Source organism: Poecilia reticulata, chromosome 16 (assembly GCF_904066995.2).
Source record: "Poecilia reticulata chromosome 16, P_reticulata-male-v2, whole genome shotgun sequence".
In the NCBI taxonomy this organism is placed as follows: Eukaryota; Metazoa; Chordata; class Actinopteri; order Cyprinodontiformes; family Poeciliidae; genus Poecilia; species Poecilia reticulata.
Window position 1 is genome coordinate 30,668,869 of NC_088845.1, and position 19,582 is coordinate 30,688,450.

Below are 19,582 nucleotides of genomic sequence, written 5' to 3' on the forward strand. Positions count from 1 at the left end.
TTATGATGCAGCAAAAAATAAATAAAAATAAATAAATCTTGGCAAATTCCCGCAAGAGGAATTTAATCAACATGTCACTTCTGAGCGGTTGCTGGTGTGGCTGTCAGTGTGTTGAAGACGCTGTCAGTCAGTCATCGCTAAACACTTTTACATGTGTGACTGTAAAGGAAGGGAGCTGCTTTCTGCTCTGGACATGAAACGGGGAAATATAACAGGATTTTTCTTTTAATTTATTTCGTTTCGACCAAACATGTGAAGTACTGTTGCAACACCACATTTACACATCAAGTTACCTTCAACTGGAGAAACACCAGGGGGTTCATGTGGACATTTTCTTTTTCGTTTTTTTTAATCATCAGAACAAGTGCAGCTGAATGGTGGATAACAGTGTGACGCTGTGACACTGACGCCCACACAACCACTAAGACTGTAGACAACACAAACAGGAGTATCAGCTTTGGTGTGATCTGATTGGTCTACTTTGATGAAGAGGACTTCAGGGGAAACTTTGGATCACTTCAGCTGAGGTCCGGTGAAGATATGATCACTTGCAGGTTTTTTTGTTTGTTTATTTTTTACCAGTAGAACGATAGCAAACCACAGTGAGGTTTTAGGAAAGAAAAGTTCTCAGAGTAGTGAAAGGTTAACAGCAGATCAGGCAGGAAGTCCTATTTTAAATTGTTTATCAATTTAAAACATCTTCAACTGAAAATTTCTATATCAACGGGATGCAGATGTGTATTTGCCTGCCCCTCCTTATACATACTTTGAATTTCTTGATCTTGTTTTATTTCCAGCTGGGAACTCTGGAAAGAGAACAAACCTAAAACATCACCAGCTGAGCTTCCTTTACAAATGTGCTCTAAACTTTGTCTATGTTCTGCTAATACAGAACCAGACAAATTTCACAATTGCGGTGTTTCAATTAAACTAGAAGCGCTATTAAAATCACGCGTGAATAACTTTGCTCACATCCTTGTATTAGGTCACCTCAGGTGCATTAGGTAGGAAGTGAAGCAGGTCTGTGTCGTTTCTAGACCTGGCGAAGACATTGTTGCTTCAGAAAGGGCACAGAATAAAAGAATAAACCAAATAAAACAAAAATGGGGCCATATTATAGGCCTAATATATCAAGTGAGAGTCAGAGAGCTACTTGCAGCTGAAAACTGCAACCCTATTCTAATACAGCTGAAGCTGAAGCTGCAACACCCTCATTTTTAATTCACTGTTAAAGTAAAACTGTGACAGTAGAAAATGAAATTCATTCAAGGAACCAATTAGTCACCATTTCCCTGTCAGTGCATGTTGTCATAAGAAATTGATTTACTGTCTTCTGTTCAACAGAACACAGGTGCCTCATTTGGCCCCTGTCTGGGGGCCAAATGTCACCCATATTTTGCTATGGCTCAATACAGGTGACAAGCCAATGTCTGAGGAAGACCTGGTTCCTCAGATAACAGACTGATCTTGAGAATGCGTCAGTGTTGTCAGGATCGGAGTTACAGATAAGGGGGCCAGTTATGGGAGGCTGGTTGAAGTGTGTGCTGCTGTGTTTGCTGCTTTCACACACATAAACAAACTAAATCACTGCTGTTTGTTTTCTTTGGAACAATTTTGCACAGGTCGAGTGCACTGGTTTGTAGAAATTTGCTTTTTTTGTCATATAATCATATAATTTTTAAGCCTGTGTTTAAGAGTCTTCACCACCACATCCCTCTTTTACGCATTTCACATCTGTGCTGCAAAACGCCTAGTTGTGATCATGCTGTGTTTGAATATTTAACATGGAGAAAATATTACAGCTTCCATGTCTTCTCTAAGTACCAAAGCGAAAACCATAACATTCATTCTCAGCTCTGCTTTCGGAGACAGACTGAATACAGAAAAACAAAAAGCGACGACACAGTGTTGATTTTCAAACACATGAACATTTTGAGGGTCGAGTTATTTTTGAAATAGTAAAACGTGACTTCCTGTCAGCCTTCAGTGGCTCTGAGGATTTCCTTTTATCCACAGACTCACTGTGACGTGATATCTTTCCACGACAATAGTTACTGTTCACTTCTTCACAGAACCCCACTTAAAACAAAACCGAGTTGCTCCTTTAGAAAGTGCACGTGATCTTTATATTGTCTCACCGGAACTGACACACACACGCACGCACCCTCCCGCCCCCCCCCACACACACACATTGACACGTTATTGCACTGAGCTACAGAGAGGCAACTCCTCCTCCAGCGGGTGTCAGCACCCCGGACAGCTCCGAGCCGAGCTTCACTGTAACGACTCATTCAGACTCTGTTCACTCGGAGAACTCCGGCTCATGTTCGACAAGCTGGCCATGAGAGACTTCACCTTGTGCGCGTAGTAGTTCCTCAGGTTGACGGAGGGGACCTCCTTGATGCCCTCGTCGAAGTCGCAGCTTCTCATTGCGATCTCCAGCTGCTTCTGTCTCTTGTAGAAAAGGGAGAACTTGTTGAAGATGAGCGTGATCGGAAGCACAACGACCAGGATGCCGGCCAGGATGCAGGCCGAGGCGGTCAGTTTGCCCGGTATGGAGACGGGCACCACGTCTCCGTAGCCCACGGTGGTCATGCTGACGGTGGCCCACCACCAGCAGGCGGGGATGGTGGACAGGTCCTCGCTGTCCTCTTTCTCCACCGTGTAGGCCATGACGGAGAAGAACGACACGCCGACGGCCAGGTAGAGGAGCAGCAGGCCGACCTCCTTGTAGCTGTTCCTCAGGGTGGCCCCCAGGGACCGCAGGCCGGTGGAGTGGCGGGCCAGCTTCAGGATGCGGAAAATTCGCATGAGCCGCAGGACCTGCGCCACCCGGCCCAGGTTGGCGAGCGCCGGGCTGCTCTCCACCACCAGGTTGATGAGGAGCGTCAGGTAAAACGGCAGTATGGACACCAGGTCTATGACGTTCAGCGGGTGGTCGAAGAAGTGCAGCAGGTCGGGGGCCACCGCGAACCGGGCCACCAGCTCCAGGGTGAACCATCCGATGCCGAAGTGCTCCACCGTCTCAAAGCGCGGGTCCTCCGTGGGCTCCCCCCGGCTGTCCAGCACGCTGAACTCGCTCATGCTGTTCATGCACATCGTGGCAATCGAGCCCAGCACCACCAGGATGGACAGGATGCTGATGATGCGGCTGGCCACGGAGTACCCCGGGTTGTCCAGCATCAACCAGACGCGCCTGCGCGCGCTCCCGAGCATCTGCTTGTCGAACTTGGTGGCGTCGTTGTAGAACTCCAGCAGCTCGTCGAACGACGACGTGGTGCTTCCCTCGTCGCTCCTGTCGTCCCAGTCGTCCCTGTCCTGGTCCATCTTCCTGCAGTGGTAGGCGCTGCTGCAGCAGGAGTCAATGAAGAACTCGTTGATGCCCCAGTACTCGATCTCCTGGCTGAAGGAGAAGATGCACAGCTCGGCCATGACGTGCAGCCGCCCCGTGTTGTAGAAGTTGAGCACGTAGGGGAAGAGAGCGGGGTTCCTGTCGAAGTAAAACTCTTTCTCCGCGTCGTCGTAGTCGTCGCACAGCTCCAGGATGGACTCCTTGGACTGGCACTGGAGGAGGCGCGCCAGCCTGGTCTCGGGGAAGCGGGAGAGCGTGTCCGACTGGAGACGCTTCTTGAAGCCGCCCACGTTGATGCGGATGCCCGCGTTGTCGTCCATGGGAGCCCCGGCAGTCGTGTCCCTAAGGACCTGACCTGTCATGCCTAAAAAGAGGGAAAGACACACACACACTCGCGCGCGCGCAGACATACACACACACAGACAGATGCGGGGCGCACAAAATGAAAGGATGAAAGGAAGAGACAAAGAGAGATAGAGTGACAGACCAAACACGTTGACGAAGAAGACACATTCACAGACAAGGAGAAAGCATAAGTTAGTTCAACTGCCCGCAATGACAAGGCTTTGATGCTTTAATTAACTGTTTCCATACTTAGATACCTAAACTAACGCATTGCTTTCCAAGCCTCTACTCCAAAAGACAAAGAACAGCTGCTTGTTTCTGTAGCTTGTTGAAACAAAGAGAACTTACTTCAAACGGTCGATCAGTTCACTGATTTCTCTGAAACACTCTTCATTTTTAGCGGCGGCTCATCGCAGTCAGAGGGCAACCTCTGGACCTTTGTCCTCCGAGCTCCAAACTGGTTCCAGTTTCTACCGAACAGAAATAGGGCGACACCGTTCCAGAGGATCCGCTGTTAAAGAGAGTGTTGCCTCCAGACAGAGAACACTATCTACACTAAGTGTCTGAATGCACCCGGAGGCTTGCTGCTGCTGCTGCTGCTGCTGCTGCTGCTGCTGCTGCTGCTGCTGCAGCCGTCGGTTCTCACATCCTTCATTCATAGGATGGGGGGGCTTGCAGCGCCTCCAGCTACAGGTTGGCTGTTGATTTATTTCTGTGAATTCTGGGAGCCAAAAAAGAAAAACAGGATTGATACGCCCTGACAGCCGCTTCTGTTTGAGCAGTGGGGAATTCCTCTCCGTGTTCCTCTCTGGGTCTTCTTTCTATCTGTTGCTGCGCAGCAACACGTAGCCTCCTCTTTCTCTCTCTCTCTTGTTTTTTTCTTTCTCTCTCTGTCTCTTCCTCTCCTCTGCACCGCCCTCCCGATGTGATCTCAGCGTCATGGTGCTGAAGGGGCGAGGCGCGCAGCTCAGCCACGGTGCGCAGGGAATCACCAACTAACCCGCCGCGCGAAGCAGACAGAGCGCAGACAGAGCGCCTGCTGCGCCTGCTGCGCCTGCTGCGCCTGCTCTATCTGCTCTGTCTGCTCGGTGGTCATCAACCGACAACAAAAGAGGTGGTTTTTAAAGTGTCCCCTCAAATGTTTTTTTTACTTTAATGCATAATTAATAAAATATTTACATTGGGTGAACATAGATAACTAAAACCAACGAAATAACTGAACTTGAGAAAGCATTTTTGGTTAAATGGAATAAACAAATAAATAAATAATTAAATAAATAAAAGCAGTAATTAATGGGGGGAATTGCTAGAGCTATATTGTGAGTTTATAAATCTAGCCAGGGCCGGTCCAAGCCTTTTTGGGGCCCTAACCATCTTTTTTTTCTTTTACCAACATGTCAACACCAGATGATTTAGAATTTCTAAGCTACTCTATCTCATTATCATCATTTGTAATTAGCATACATTATACCAGTGCTATTATGACTATTTATTTTAAGTTTACACATGTAATGAAGTAAAAAAAAAACATAATTTGAATTTTGAAATGCACAGTAGTAAGTGTACCATTTTTAAAAAACTAAGAGTAATTTCAACTGATAAACACTAAATTTAATAACTTATTTTTTCCCTACAGTGGCAGCAGCCAAAACAGGAATAGATTCATTATTATTTATTAAAAAAATTAAAATAAAAAATACATAAATTGTTTTTCCATGTGCAAATAGCATTTAGTTTGCAATGTTCAATGTTGTTTAAAATATACTGCTCAAAAAAATAAAGGGAACACGTCAGTATTCACTTAAATGTTAAAGTGTTCCCTTTATTTTTTTGAGCAGTGTATATGTGTATTTGTCTATTATGCTAGTTTGGTGCTCTTGGGGGCCCCTGGTGACGTGGGGGCCCTTAGCAGCCACCTAGCTCACATTGCCTTGTGCTGACCCTGAATCTAGCTAAAACAAATTGAAATTAATTGATATAATATCCTTCGTTTTTGTGATTATGAATCTATTCATTAGCCTTTCGAACTGATGTGAAATCAATTCCCCCCAACACATGTGTTGGGGGGAATTGATTTCACACACACAATCACGCACACACACAATTTACGTCAGCTCTTGGCAAATCACGGAACCTCATGCTTCTGTTTCATACACAGTGTGACACAGTGACAGTACAGCTGCAGCTTGTTGGTTACTTGGCAAATGATTAACACAGAATCATCTACATAGATTGTAGTTTGTAGTTGCAACTTACAAAAATGTGGAAAAGTTTAAAGAGAATTAATATTTCCCAAGGTACATTTCTGCTGCTAGTTGATTATCTCCCCCCCTCCACAAACTCCATTTCCCAGCATGCATTAACCCATCACATTTACATCCAGGGTGTTTCAAGAACTGACCACACCAAATGGTGCAGATTCTGCTTCGCAGTTCTTCCTTTAAAAACGTGGAAATTGATGTGTTGAAAAGAGAAGAAAGGAACGTGTTCTCACCGCCACCTGATGCAGCAGCAGCAGCATCATTAACAGCCTCTGTATGCTGAACACAAAGTCAGGGCTAAAGAGGTGGCCTTGCAGAGCGGCCTGGCTTTCATGGATCAAGGACTGAAGGTTTTCTCTCACACAGCTCGATGCGGCTCACACTGCAGACTGCTGCTGCTGATAAAAACGCCCCAACACAAATGGACACATGCCGAAGCTAGCATCAGGGAAAAACAATGAAGCCAAGAAAACTTTTCCTAGATTTATTCACCTAGAAAGGGTCTTTGAAAAATAAGTGTTGGAAGAATTGAATTTCCACAAAAGAAATGTATTCTACATATTCTACATAAATGCAGTTTCCTACAACCAAAGTATGAGAGATGTTTGACCAGTCAGTCAAACAGGACAGAATGTGAGTTTCTAAAATTGTTCATCGCTTTATTTTGTTGTTTTCCCCCCCATTTTTATCAAGAAGAAGAAGAATTCCTAATTCAGATGCTGTAAAACTACCCAGAGATCACAGCTTTAGAGGTTCAGCTGTAGTTGCACCAAGCAGAGAAATTAATTTAGGCAACTTTCTAAATGCCTGTTACGACCCGGCTCGGCCAGGGGAAAGGGAAGTAACATTAAAGAAACTTAGGTGGTAAGGTTTAACAATTTAGAAGTTTATTGTTTGGGTTTTGACAAAAAATAAAAAGGTAAAAATTAACAATAATCAAAAGGCAGGGACTTACAACAAAAATGTACTAAATAAAACAAAATCCACAAAACAATCAGGGTTGTTTGAACAAAGGATCAGCCGCACCTTCTCCCAGGAAGTCCTTGGTTTTTAAAGGGGAGGCCTCTTCAGGGATTGGTGGAGCTGGCAATTGGTGAGCCAATCGCTGTAGGCCTCAGTTAGTGGCACAGGAAGGCAGGGCTGCATCCACTTCCAAGTGGAGTCAACTTGATTAGAAGCTGCAGATGTACAAAAAAGGAAAAGAAAACATACACAAGGCCACTGGCCATAACAATGCACCATCTTTAACCAAATTGCACTCCCAGTGTGAACAGAATTTAATTATTGAACATGAATAATTACTTCTTTTACCTCATCAATAGCCTTTGTTTCATGATCAAGTGTATGTGTAGAACACTACAAAACTGATCAAAGTCCAACCCCAATTTTAACTCGCTCCCTGGATTAAGACGGCAGTTCAGAATTTCATGTTCACATGTTTATTCTGGACACGGAAGTCCAGAATAAACACGAGCTCCATTTATGGGCTGGACTGAAATGTCACGTGGTTTTAGTTTGGTGATGGCTTTAAGAGGTTTGCTCGAGCTACAGTTCAGATTGTAGAATTATAGCTTGAGCAAAACTAATAAAATTACCTGTAACAAATACAATTTTTTCTAGGTTAGTTCAAAGAATTTTATTTTTTTCTCTCAGTGCATATTCCAGCTTCTAGTTTGTGGAAGACGAGGCTCTTGGGCAGTCCTCAAACATCCTGACCAGTTTTTCTTTGACCCACTTTCATTCACACATATTCACAAACACTCGGTCTAAACTCTCAGGCGACTCTCGTGTGAGAAGTTTGAGCGTCTAAAGGAAACAAACATTTTCAAACCATTACCAGGACAAACTTCTGAGGATATGAAATAAAAGCCCACAGCAGTCCTCCTGCCCCTTCCACTCTTATCCGGATAGCGTCGTTTACTGGCCATTTTCTTTAAGTCTTCAGGCCTTAGTTTCATTTGAGAATACATTAAGGATCATTGGAAGCAATTTTCTCCTGGCTGTATTTCGTTACAACGCTTGTTTGGAAACATAAACGCGAGTTAGAGGCTGTGCTGGAAGAGTTTAAGATCTTCCTTTTTTGGATTTTTTTACTGCCAGGCAGCCAGCTCATTAATAATTCATAACGTTTCTTTTTCTCTCTCTCTGAACAATTGTAAGTTAACAAGAGCTTGTAAATGGCCCTAACAGATCGGAGCTCTGCAGCTGTAATCATTCTTCATCCTGGAAGCTGGGATGTGATCAGCTGCTTTGAGCATTCTTATCATGAAAGGCTGTGACAGAACTTCAACACACACACACACACACCCACGCACAGGCGCGCACACACGCACGCACACGCAAACACACAACATACTCTTTCCTGATTAGTTGTAGAAAATAAAAGCTTTTGTCTTTGAATGATTCTTATTTGTGTGACTTATTAGTTTGTAATGTTATATAAATGTCTTTTTTTGTCATTTGATATATTTTCCAGGATTTTCACTCTCTTCAATGGCCTTCAGTTGTCAACATAAAGAGCGAGTGGAAATTATTGTCTGCGTCTCTTCATGTAATTCAGGTGAACATAAATGGAGGCTGATGGCACACTAACACACCTCCTCAGATGTCATTAGTGTGGGTGAAAAAGTTAACACACGCTTTCAGGTCTTTGTCCCGGACTTATGTGTGTGTTTGTGACTGTTTGAGCCGACAGGCTGTGGCCTTCACTTTCTGCGCTCCGTGGAAACACGCTGCGTTTGATTCATTCCTCTCCCACATGGTTGAGATTAATGCGCCTCTTTGTGGAGGAGGAACTATTCCTCAAAGCTCATTGCCAAAGTCACTGTAGATCTGTTGCAAGCAAGGCTTTCTCCAAGGAAAATTATCCAGTGATATGTTTCTGCTTTGCCTTGTCACGGCATGCTAGCTTTGAGGAATCTAATCTCATCCAGGAGATTATCAATGAAAGCAAATTAACAAGAAAATGTGTTACAGTGAACCTTTGCTTTTGCTTTTTTTGCCCAATGGGTCAAACTTTGATTGACAATGATTAAAGATTATTAAGCTATTTACTACAGCTGTCAGTAAAAAGAAATGAAAGTTAAAATAATCTGATTTTTGGGATCCTTTTGTGCATCCTGTTACATCTGATGAACAACATTTCAGTAAAAACGGCACACATGGTGGTTTGTTGACGTTAGCACTTTAGATGTTAGCATAGCATTTCATGCAGCTATTTTACTCTTTCATGTGACATGGCATTTGTCTAAATTTGGAAGCATTGACATCGAGGTTTCACTATAGAGTAGATTTGAATGAAAAAGTGTTGAATTTTTATCAATACGTTTACTTTTAATCAGTAGTAATTAAACTACTAGTCTCTTAAAATTAAACAAAAATAACTTTTGTGTATGTAAATCTCTGACGTTAAAAATACTAATACAAAATTCTGTAAAATTCTCTTTTCTGTTTTAAGATTTAAAACAATTTAATTGTTTTGGTCATTTTAACTGATTTAAAACAGAAGAAGATTAATTTGATCTTAAGTAGTTGTCAGATGGGGAGAAACAAAAGGTTATGTGTTTGTTTCTACTCAACGTGAACATATAGTTTCACCTGTAGGTGTGCTGATGTAATGTCATATGTAGGCTTTTTTTTTTTCAAAGTCAGAATAGATGGTTTAAAACGCTAGAGCACATCAGACAGTGTGAAACGTGGCATTTTTCATGAATGGAAGGGAGGAGGTCTCTGGTGAGAAAAATGAGCAATCAGAGCCTTTTTTCCCTCTCAGTGCAGTGGCTTCTACGTTTTAAATCAAAGCCATTAATATGCTGCACATGCTTGGCAAGCTTCCATTCACATCTTTTATCTCTTGATGGAGACTTGCAGGAAGCCCCGTGTGAATGGATGCAGAACATGACTGTCAGCGTTTCATTTCTGTGGTTCGTCTTTGCCAACACCAACAGCAGAAAAGCAGAAACAAACATTTTGTCCACCAAACATGAGCCGCAGACAGAATCCTCAGCTTCGGCTCAACTCAAAATGAAAATCTATGGAGGTTTGTGACAGAACTAGAAATATAAACGTTGGTTTGAGATTTGTAGAAACTGAGAGTAACATTTTAAAGCTATAATTTTTGCTTGTGTAATTTAAATATTTCAGCCCAGCTGATTCATTTTCTTTTTGGCTCCGTCTCTTCCAGCGTGATGGTGATGAGGCAAACATAAATCACAGCCATTGAAATTGTCAGTGGATTTAATTTAAAGTTATTAAACAAAAAGGAACTTGGTTACCTGTTTCTAGGCAACACAATTTAGATTTATCTGAAGTTACTTCATAAATCCTCTTGGGGACGTAAATGGTTAGAGTTCAAATGGAAAACTACTAAATAAAAGTACTAGTTAGAGCTGGATTTTATATTTTCTCCACTAGGACATTTTCTCCTTGGACAGAAAGTATCTGTAAAGCTTTTGTTGTCAGTGGTGCGCTGGAGTATAGGAGTCTCAGCATTCTCATCTTGCATCCTGGCTTCTCCAAAGATGCTCTGGTTTCTAAGTTGACCTCAGGTCCCAGCCTATGAGTGCATGTTGTTGTTGTCCAGTTTGTCTCAGTGTTGCCTTTGATGGACAGGTGATATTTGCAGGGCTGCACTCCACCAAGCTCTGTCAGCCTGGATAGAGAACATCTGTGAACAGCTGTGATTTAGATCTTACATTATCAATTGGATTTTGGGGGAAAAAAAAACTTTGACTGGGCCAGCACATGATTACTGGATCCATGTTTAGCGTTGTTCTCTTGCCTGAAAGTGAACTTCAACACAAGTTACAAGTCTTTGACAGTCACAGTTTTCTTGAATTTATTTCACATTTATTTGAACAGGGACAATATAAACAACAATGTTGGATTCAAAGTCAAGTTTATTTGGAGTGCACACATCAGCAACAAGGCAGTTCAAAGTGCTTTACAGCATAAAAACATCAGTTGTGAATTATGACATAAGCAATACACATTATATTTTATCAAAGAAAATATACATCAAATATTTTGATCAATATTATAGTTCTTATGCACCAAATGCAACTCTAAACAGGTGGGGGTCTAGCCCGGATTAAAAGGAACTCAGTGTTTCGGCTGTTTTTCAGTTTTCTGGACGTTTGTTCCAGATTTGTGGTGCATCAAACCTGAATGCTGCTTTTAAAAGGAAACCATTGACTTCTAACTAAAGGCTTATTTACCAACCCAGTCCCTGCTTAGACTTTTAAAAGTCAACCTTTAAAGATAATAATACTAATAATTTCTTCTGGGATTAGCTGGATTTAGTTCCATCTGTCTGTTTCTCACCTCTGACCAGCTTCCTTCTCCCCTGCTGATGCTGTCATGGGTGACCCTGAGAATGCTATTTTCCTAGGGAAAAAAAGAAAGGTTCAGTTTTGGCCCAGAGAAGTTTTGTTCAAATTGGCTTTAAAGAAAGGACTTCATGTGGATTTCATGCAACTATGACCTTCTTCCTGCTTTTCATAACATAGAAATGCGCTTCCCAAAGTTTACTAATGTATTTATCAAACCATACAAAGATTTATATTTTTAAAAAAGCATAATTTTCCTTCCATTTCACAATCAAGCTCTGCTTTCTTCTTAATCTGTCACATTAAATTCCAATAAAATACACATAATATGACAAAATGCTCTCAATAACAAACTGAGATTTCAAAGTTAGAAGACTTGATGTTTGCATGTCATATTCAATAATCATACCAGCATATGACGTGCCATTTATTCCTCCAGAGGTCCATATTCTTTAAACTTTTAGTGGGATTATTTTAGGCACTGAGCAGAGAGAATACATAAATAGGTGATGGCGCAAGCAAAGTGGCAGAGACCAGAAAATGGAGAAAGTTACACTGAGACAAAAATATAAGACTGCAGCTTGGTTCTCTTTCTCTTAAATCCTCGAGTGCAGGCTCAGGCGAAAGTGTGTAGGAGTTATTTTTGCCGAGTAAATCTTTCAGTGTGTGTTTTAACTGTATCACACCAAACTTTGTCTCTCACTTTCTTTCTTTGCTGTGTTTAACCATCTTTAGAAAATTGCAATTTGTACATTTTACATTGTACATTCATTTTATAGACTATTTTCATGTTCGTTTTAGGAAAATAAAAATTTCCCCCCATAAGTTAAGGCAGTATTATGTAAAATCGACTTTTTTGAGCTTCACATTATGTTATAATGTTAACACTTCATACCTTCATGCACTTCATGCCTTGATTCTTACATGCATATTTGAGAAACCCTTTGATCTCCATGGCAACCATTCAGCTGTGCAAAACTGGGTGGACCTAGCTCCGCCTTCGAGGTGCAGCTCCTCCTTTGAGCTGCATTTTCCAAACTTCTGAGCTTCTGCAACACAGAGCAGCTCTCCCCAACTCAGCTCCTTCAGACTAGCTAGAAGCAGTTAGCAAATCCCTCGTGTAACTACAGATCTATTGACCTCATTATATGAGCTACTTCTAAATAGTAATCTGGCAAAAATGTTGTTAAATGGTTAATAGAGGAGCCATGTTGTGATGACTTCCTAAAGGCAGAATTTTAGACACAGAAGGAGTTTTTTAAAAAGACAGAGAACCAATTTCTCTGTCTTCAGTCATATTTAATATATATATATATATATATATATATATATATATATATATATATATATATATATATATATATATATATATATATAGCATGTTTTTAACAACTGAAATGAACATAGTTACTTGACTGTGCCATGTAATGAAAGACATATCATACTGCCCCTTTAAAACATTTTTCTTTCACAGTAGAACATTAACTTCTGCACCATTTTTAACTGTAAAATCAACACTGACAGTGCCATATAACTGAGAAAAAAAAATGTTTTGCCCAGTGTATCTCGTCTCTTCAGGGCTTTCTCCATTAGAGGTGAAGGTTCAACAACGTGTTGACCTCATTCGTGGCTGAAAACATCAGCGTCGTCTGAAGTCTCACTGAAGCCTTCAGCTGTCACCCAGAGTGCATCTCTGACAGACAAACCAGCAGGCTACTGGGAGATTTGTAGAAATAATAAAAAGGTGGAATCTATTTACTCCTGTTATTCTGACATATGGAATAAAATGTGCTTTCAGCCGTCTTGGCTCTTCCGCTTCACGCCACAGTAATCACATCAAATGGGTCTTGATTATTATGGCGGAGAAAGCTGGCTGACTCAGTCAGGACCGAGTGCAGAATGAATACAGATGGGAGGTGGAGGAGCCGCTTCACTCCCAGTGTTACTTTCATCGACAGCAATTATACACCGAACATATTGAAATAATAAATCCGCCTTTTAACTAAGGTTTACATGCTTGACATGAATCAAATGTGCTTTGACATCGAAATTTAAAGCGGCAACAACTCGACTTACAGCTGGATGAGGAATTGAAAGAGGGGAGAAAAAAAGCTGAATTAATGAGTGGAGGAAAGCAAATGCTTTTTAGACAGGTGCAGCACTTGCAACAATTAAAAAAAAAAGATAATACCCAATTATTGCTCTGTTTCGTCTAAAGGAGCAGTAAAAGCTGAGTTAATTACTTTAACTGGAGGCTCAGTGTGGTGTTGTTTGGGTGGGGGAGGACTTCAGTCACAGATCCTGCTCAACAGGCCGGCGTTTCAGAGCTATGAAAGCCACATCTGCTGCGTGAAAAAACATAAGTACTACAGATTCTGTGGCTGGCAACTCGAGTTTCATGCGTGCTAAGCTTAAGTACAGGTGTTATAGAAAGGAAGAAAAAAAAAGCTATTTAAAACTGAAGAGATGCAGTATTTTAGCCTTAAGCTGGTTAAATATATCTGTAGTGCAAACTTTTCCAAGATGTTGAATAAAGACGTGGCATATACTCTTCAAAATGAAACAATATTACAATCCTTAAAGCATGGTGATCCCCTAAAGTGGCTCAGCCAAGTATTTTGAGATATTTTTCCCATTCAGTTCACCACTCTACTAATCAATCAAACAATCCTATTTATTCAGCCACAAATATGGTCCATAAAAAAAACAAAAAACAGAACAACAAAAACAATAAAAATAAAATAATCATCAACTGCCCTGCATATACAAAGAGCTCCAACTTAGATTATTTTACTGATTGATTAATCTATCTGTTATTCTGATGATTAATCAATTAATCAGATTTTTAAAATGGCGCATTATAAAGATTTCTCATTTGACCACATAAGCCACATAAACAATAAATCCATTAAAAGATGCAAATAAATAGAAATGATTCCGTTGTTTTTTTAAAATAAGGCTTTCTGATTAATGTTATCATTGTCTGGTATAAGTGAACATTTCTTTGACACTTCTTAGTAGTTTTCTTTTTCAATCCTGTTTAAAGTTGAAAGTTTTGTATTTTAACCTAACTTTGCTTTAAACATTTTCCAAACTTTCTCCCTGACCAGACAACAGTGTTAAAAAAAAATTTTTATCCCCAGGTTATCAGGTTTTTAAACTCAATATGAGTTTTTGTGTAATTTTTAATGCATATGATGAAAGTGGGGAGTTTTTGTTTTTTGTTTTTTATTTATGATTCTTAATTTATGTGATTTTTTTAATGGTGTTGAAGGAGCTCATGGAGTACAAATTTGGTTGCCCAGTCTTCTTTTCTGAACAGATGATAGTGAAGTTATTTCTATATCTAGCAAACTGTTTGTCACAGAACAGCTGGATTCATCGTCCTGATGGGACTAGAGTCTTCCTCACTTGATGGCCTCATGTAATAGTCAGAAGCGATTCACAGATTCAGTTTGACAAATATAAAACTGTTGTGTCCTCCCTAATCTAACACTTTCACCAGAAATAATCATAGCTTAACGTTTCTGAAACATTCTTTGTCATTATGAGAATTTGATGGGAAGTGAGACTTTATGCTGGTTTCTGTTTGAATGTGTAGTCTACTTACAAATATTGAGGCGTCATCATGAAAAAATTGGAAACACGGCAACTTATGCAACAGGCAGAAATCTTTAAAAAGAAAAAGAAGAAAGAAAAAACACTTGCAATGCAGAGGGTTTTTTTTTCAATCAATTTCTGTATTTGTGTCGGCTTGATGCATGTTTGGCTGTCAGATCAGAGTTGATCTGCTGTGTTTCTACAAGCCAGACGTTCCTCCGGAAAGCTCCGCTTGTTCTGACAGTTTCTCTCCTTCAGGTGAAATATTGAATTGTGGGAAACATCAAAATTCCTCCTTTTTTTTTTTTTTTTACTAAAAAAATCCAAACTAAATTATTTGCATTGCTCTGGGTTATTTGTAGAGTCTGGAAGACCCTGCCAAGGTCCTGTTGGCCACTTGTCAATTTTGCATCTGAATAATTCAAACAGCTACAACATCGTTTAAAATAGCTGAAAAAGTCAAATAAAAAAATATGTTTATAGAAACTATTTTACACAGGCAAAAGTAACCAGTGATTGATCCTGACTAAGTATTTTAAAATGACAGATATTGTCTGTTTCAATATTATTCACATGAGGCTTTGTGTCATGGCTGCACACCAACCAGGGGAACAGCACTGACTGAAACACAAACTCAAAATGATTGAGAATTTCTGGATTAATGCAGCTTTTAATCAGCTTTTACTAAACAAAAAATACTTATTCACATTGACGCTCACAGCAAAAGAAGTTGTAGTTTGTAATCAAACAACAATTTAGTGAAAATCAGTGTAGCAGATTGCAACAGACCAGATCTGAATTTTATATTAAAAACACAGTCACATAGAAGATGAATTGCATTCATCATTCCTTTATTCAAAGCAGGGATCAATGAAAACCCATGAAAGACAAACAGCAGCGTTTCCCTGGGCGTCCCTTTGACCAGCAGCCGCAGCTGGACCCATTCTGAACGCAGAACAGATATTATCACCTGAATCGACGTGTGCAGCCTCATTTGTTATAATCGCCTCTTCTTGTTTTGTCATCCATGTAGCTGCTGATGAGCTTCCTAAAAGGAAAGAGGAACATGAATATGTATACTCATCCACAATGACACACTTGCTTGGTGTGTCATTGAGATCATTACCAGTTTAACAACAAGTGGGAAACACTGTAGCTCCTTTGAATCATTTTCTGCTTCCTGGACTGCGCAGGCAACTGACTGACGTGTGTCTCTTTGATTTCCCTGCTGTCCTCCTGAGTGTGCCCAGCAGATGGAACAGGTTTAGCTAGGACTTCCCGAGCTTTAAATGTATTATGTGTTTTCCAGGCGGGCTGCTCTACCAACTGCACAGTGGCGCAGTTGGTAGAGTTGTTGCCTTGCAGCAAGAAGGTTCTGGGTTCGTGCTTCCTGCATGGAGTTTGCATGTTCTCCCTGTGCATGCGTGGCTTTTCTTCGGGTACTCCGTCTTCCTCCCACAGTCCAAAAACATGACTGTCAGGTTAATTGGCCTCTCCAAATTGTCCCTAGGTGTGTGTGCATGATTGTGTGTCCTGTCTGTCTCTGTGTTGCCCTGCGACAAACTGGCGACCTGTCCAGGGTGTCCCCCGCCTCTCGCCCGGAATGTTAGCTGGAGGCACCAGCACCCCTCCCGACCCCACTAGGGGACAAGGGTGTAAAGAAAATGGATGGATGGATGGATGGATGGATGGATGGATGGATGGATGGATGGATGGATGGATGGATGGGTGTTTTCCAGGCATGTAGTGCCATTTTACATGATAATCAAGTAACTGCTCTTTCTGAAACTCCATCTTCATGAAGTTATCACAATATGGCTCCTCTGTTAACCCTTTACCAACATTTCTACCAGTGTTGCACTGAGAAGCGGCTCCTATAAGTTCCAGTTCCACCAGGTGTTTGCTAATTGTTGGTGGCTAGTCTGAAGGATCTGGGTAGGAGTCATGGAAAACGGCTGCTCTGTGAGGCGGAAGCTCGGAAACCGTAGCTCCGAGGGGGAGTTTTGTCCTCAAAGGCGGGGCTAGGTCCACCCAGGCGTTTTGCACAGCTGATCTGTTGCCATGGAGATTAAAGGGTTTCTCAATCATGTATGAGATCAATAACCTATGCACAGTATCCTGTTATTTTTGCACATTGCTCAGCCACAAATCAAGGCAACACTCCATCTATGTGTTTCAATGAAGAAATAATATTATAACACAATGTAAAGCTTAAAAGAGTTGATTTTACATGACACTGCCCCTTTAAAAGACAGGAGTCACTTTATTCAAATTGATGTTGAAAGCTACATATGTGGGCAGTGCGGGCCAAAAAGTGTTTATCATACCTCAAGCAGCTTGAATTTGTTGGAAGTAGAGTATGTGAATGTTACGGCTACAAAAAATAACTACTGAGGGTTATTGTTGCTAATGGTGGTTTTACAAGCTATTGGACAGGGAAGCAAATGATGTCCATAGTTCCACTGTAACTGTTCCATAAAAAATTTTGTTCTGTCTGTTTGTTGGAAAACTGAATGCCCATTTAGGAGGTTTTATAGAACCGAATGGAAACAATATCTAAATTTTACTAGAGCCACACATCAAAGTGGTGCTATGAAGGCCTTGATGTTTGTTTCCTTAGATTATCAATGCTTCTTTACGGCTTCCACAACTCACTGTTCCAACAACCTGGGAGGCTCGACTGATGTGCCAAACAGAAAATGAAATTCACTTTCCTTTTCAACCCCAGTGTTATAAACTTCTGCCAATAAAACTGCTTCATCCGACCTTAAAAGGGAATTTAAAAGCACTGATCACAACATAAAAGAATCTGGGTGAATCCGGGTTTTTAAATAACTCCTTAACATTCTGGTCATCTCCGTCCAACATGGTCTGATCAGTAACCTTACATCCAGGCAAGCACTGTGCAAAACAACAACTTGCACAGTATGCTGTTATTTTTGCACATTGCTCGTACTTGGAGGTGATATGCGCCCACCCCTCCACCTGTCGTAATTTTCTACACTAGAAATGCCTATGTCAAATTTTTTGCTACCGAAACATTTAGAGACAATAATTGTGCTGCTATGGTTGAAAAATATTTTATTATGCACACAAAATTCTTCTGCATTCTCCGTAAGAATGAAGACGTGATAATTTGATCCAGAAATTGCAACCATCGCGTATTGTTTGTGGTTTTGAGTATGAGAGTTCAATTTTCCCAGCCGCACTTGAATCCATCACAAACTCCTGATCCGGGTTGACATCAGAGGTGAACTTTTCCTCTCGAGTTTCGACTGGAGCGACTCCGGACGTGGGATGCTTTGGGGGTCGTTTAGCGAGATAAATATGGGACGGGAGCGGCAGTTCTAACGGAGGAACATTTCCTTGTTACGTGATAAGGGAGAAAAATGGAGAATTCAAGTGATTTTAACGCTACTGTTCCTTTAATTTCCGCCGAAGCTCTGCGAGCGCAGATTGTTCAAAATCCGCTCCAGGTGAGTTGGTTTAACTTTTCACTCGGGAAAAATGAAAAGACTGAGCTGTGTCGAGAATTAATGGCGCATGGTGATGCAGTCATCTTATTATTGCGTGTTCGTGCGCTTTAAGTTTAAACTTAACTTTGTTGACTTAATGTGTTGGGACCTCTTTGAATGAAAGTCGTTATACTATTAAAAGAAGACTTTGTCTCACAGACACAGGTTCTTACCAATTAAATTTACAACTTTAAAGCTTTAAGATATCAGCCGTCCACCTCAACACATTCAACCCATCCATCTTGTTGGACAACACGGCATCTTTCCCGGTTCAGAATTTTTTAGAGCGTATTAGTCATTAAAATTTCCTAAATCGGGCGGAGAATTTCTCAGTTGGTGGCGCGCGCGCACACCATAATGTGTGATTGTGAGGCTGTTGTCCTCGACGCGGTTGTCCCGGGTTCAATTCCCGGTCTCGGGCCATTTGCTGCAAGTCTTTCGCTTCTCTTTCCTGTCCATTTAACAAAAGTTATAAAAACAGTCTCTAAGTCTAAACAAGCATGTTAGTTTTTAAATGTCAGTTACCATTAATTCAGTAAATCTAATTCTGCTATCCCTGGTTATTATATTTGATGAAGAATCTTGACTAAATATTAGGATTAGACTACAGCTAAAATTTAGAAGTGTTCTCAATTTCTCGTGCATCATGATCAGCAGAGGCTGATATCAGGTGTTTAACCAAAATGTTGGATACAACAGTTCCTTCTGGTACAGCATTAAAAGAAGTTTAAGTTGATTCCAGTATGTGTGTAGGTTAAGTATCAAATATTAGGACTGCTAGTGTGGAAATATCATCACTGAGTTTACATTGAAACCTGTGAAAATTTGTGACACTCAAATTCCCCCTAAAAATGTTTCCTTGCTTTTTGCCACCATGCAATCTTTGAATAATACTCTTGACTTTTTAATGGTTTCAAATAATGTTAGTTACTTGATTTTTAGTAGTCCGACTTCAGCACTAATGCTAAATGCTTCTTGTAAGCTGTGCTCTTTATAATGCTTAATCAGCTGTTGCTAATGGACACCCTAGCTGTCTAAAACTGTGTTTTGTTGGCGTATGCTTTTGTAAAGAAATTTCAATAATTCAACAACTTTTTTTTATTATCTAAAACACAACCTTTGCTTCTGAAGCTTTTGGTGTAATGAAGAGTGGTGTGAACCAGGAAGCTGACATGGCAGAGA

The 19,582-nt window shown here is 40.8% G+C and overlaps 2 protein-coding genes across 3 annotated transcripts in view; one reads left to right on the top strand and one right to left on the bottom strand.

Annotated features, from left to right (window-relative positions):
* Positions 1–209: 209 nt before the first annotated feature.
* Positions 210–4,878, bottom strand: kcns2 (potassium voltage-gated channel modifier subfamily S member 2). The gene is made up of 2 exons (XM_008432885.3): positions 4,046–4,878; positions 210–3,716 (listed from the first exon to the last, which is right to left on the bottom strand). The coding sequence occupies exon 2, from the start codon at positions 3,712–3,714 to the stop codon at positions 2,275–2,277; it is 1,440 nt and encodes a 479-aa protein (XP_008431107.1). The 5' UTR covers positions 3,715–3,716; positions 4,046–4,878; the 3' UTR covers positions 210–2,274.
* A 13,216-nt stretch (positions 4,879–18,094) lies between these two features.
* Positions 18,095–19,582, top strand: part of nipal2 (NIPA like domain containing 2) — a 29,109-nt gene continuing 27,621 nt past the window's right edge. Inside the window, exon 1 of one of the 2 annotated variants that reach the window (XM_008432882.3) lies at positions 18,095–18,361. In XM_008432882.3, coding sequence (XP_008431104.2) covers positions 18,275–18,361 — 87 coding nt within the window. In that variant the 5' untranslated portion in view covers positions 18,095–18,274. The remainder of the gene's footprint in view (positions 18,362–19,582) is intronic. The other variant, XM_008432883.3, reaches the window with a different exon arrangement.

Coding starts and splice junctions, on each gene's coding strand:
- kcns2 (XM_008432885.3), bottom strand. CDS start 3,714: ATGACAGGTCAGGTCCTTAGGGACACGACTGCCGGGGCTCCCATGGAC.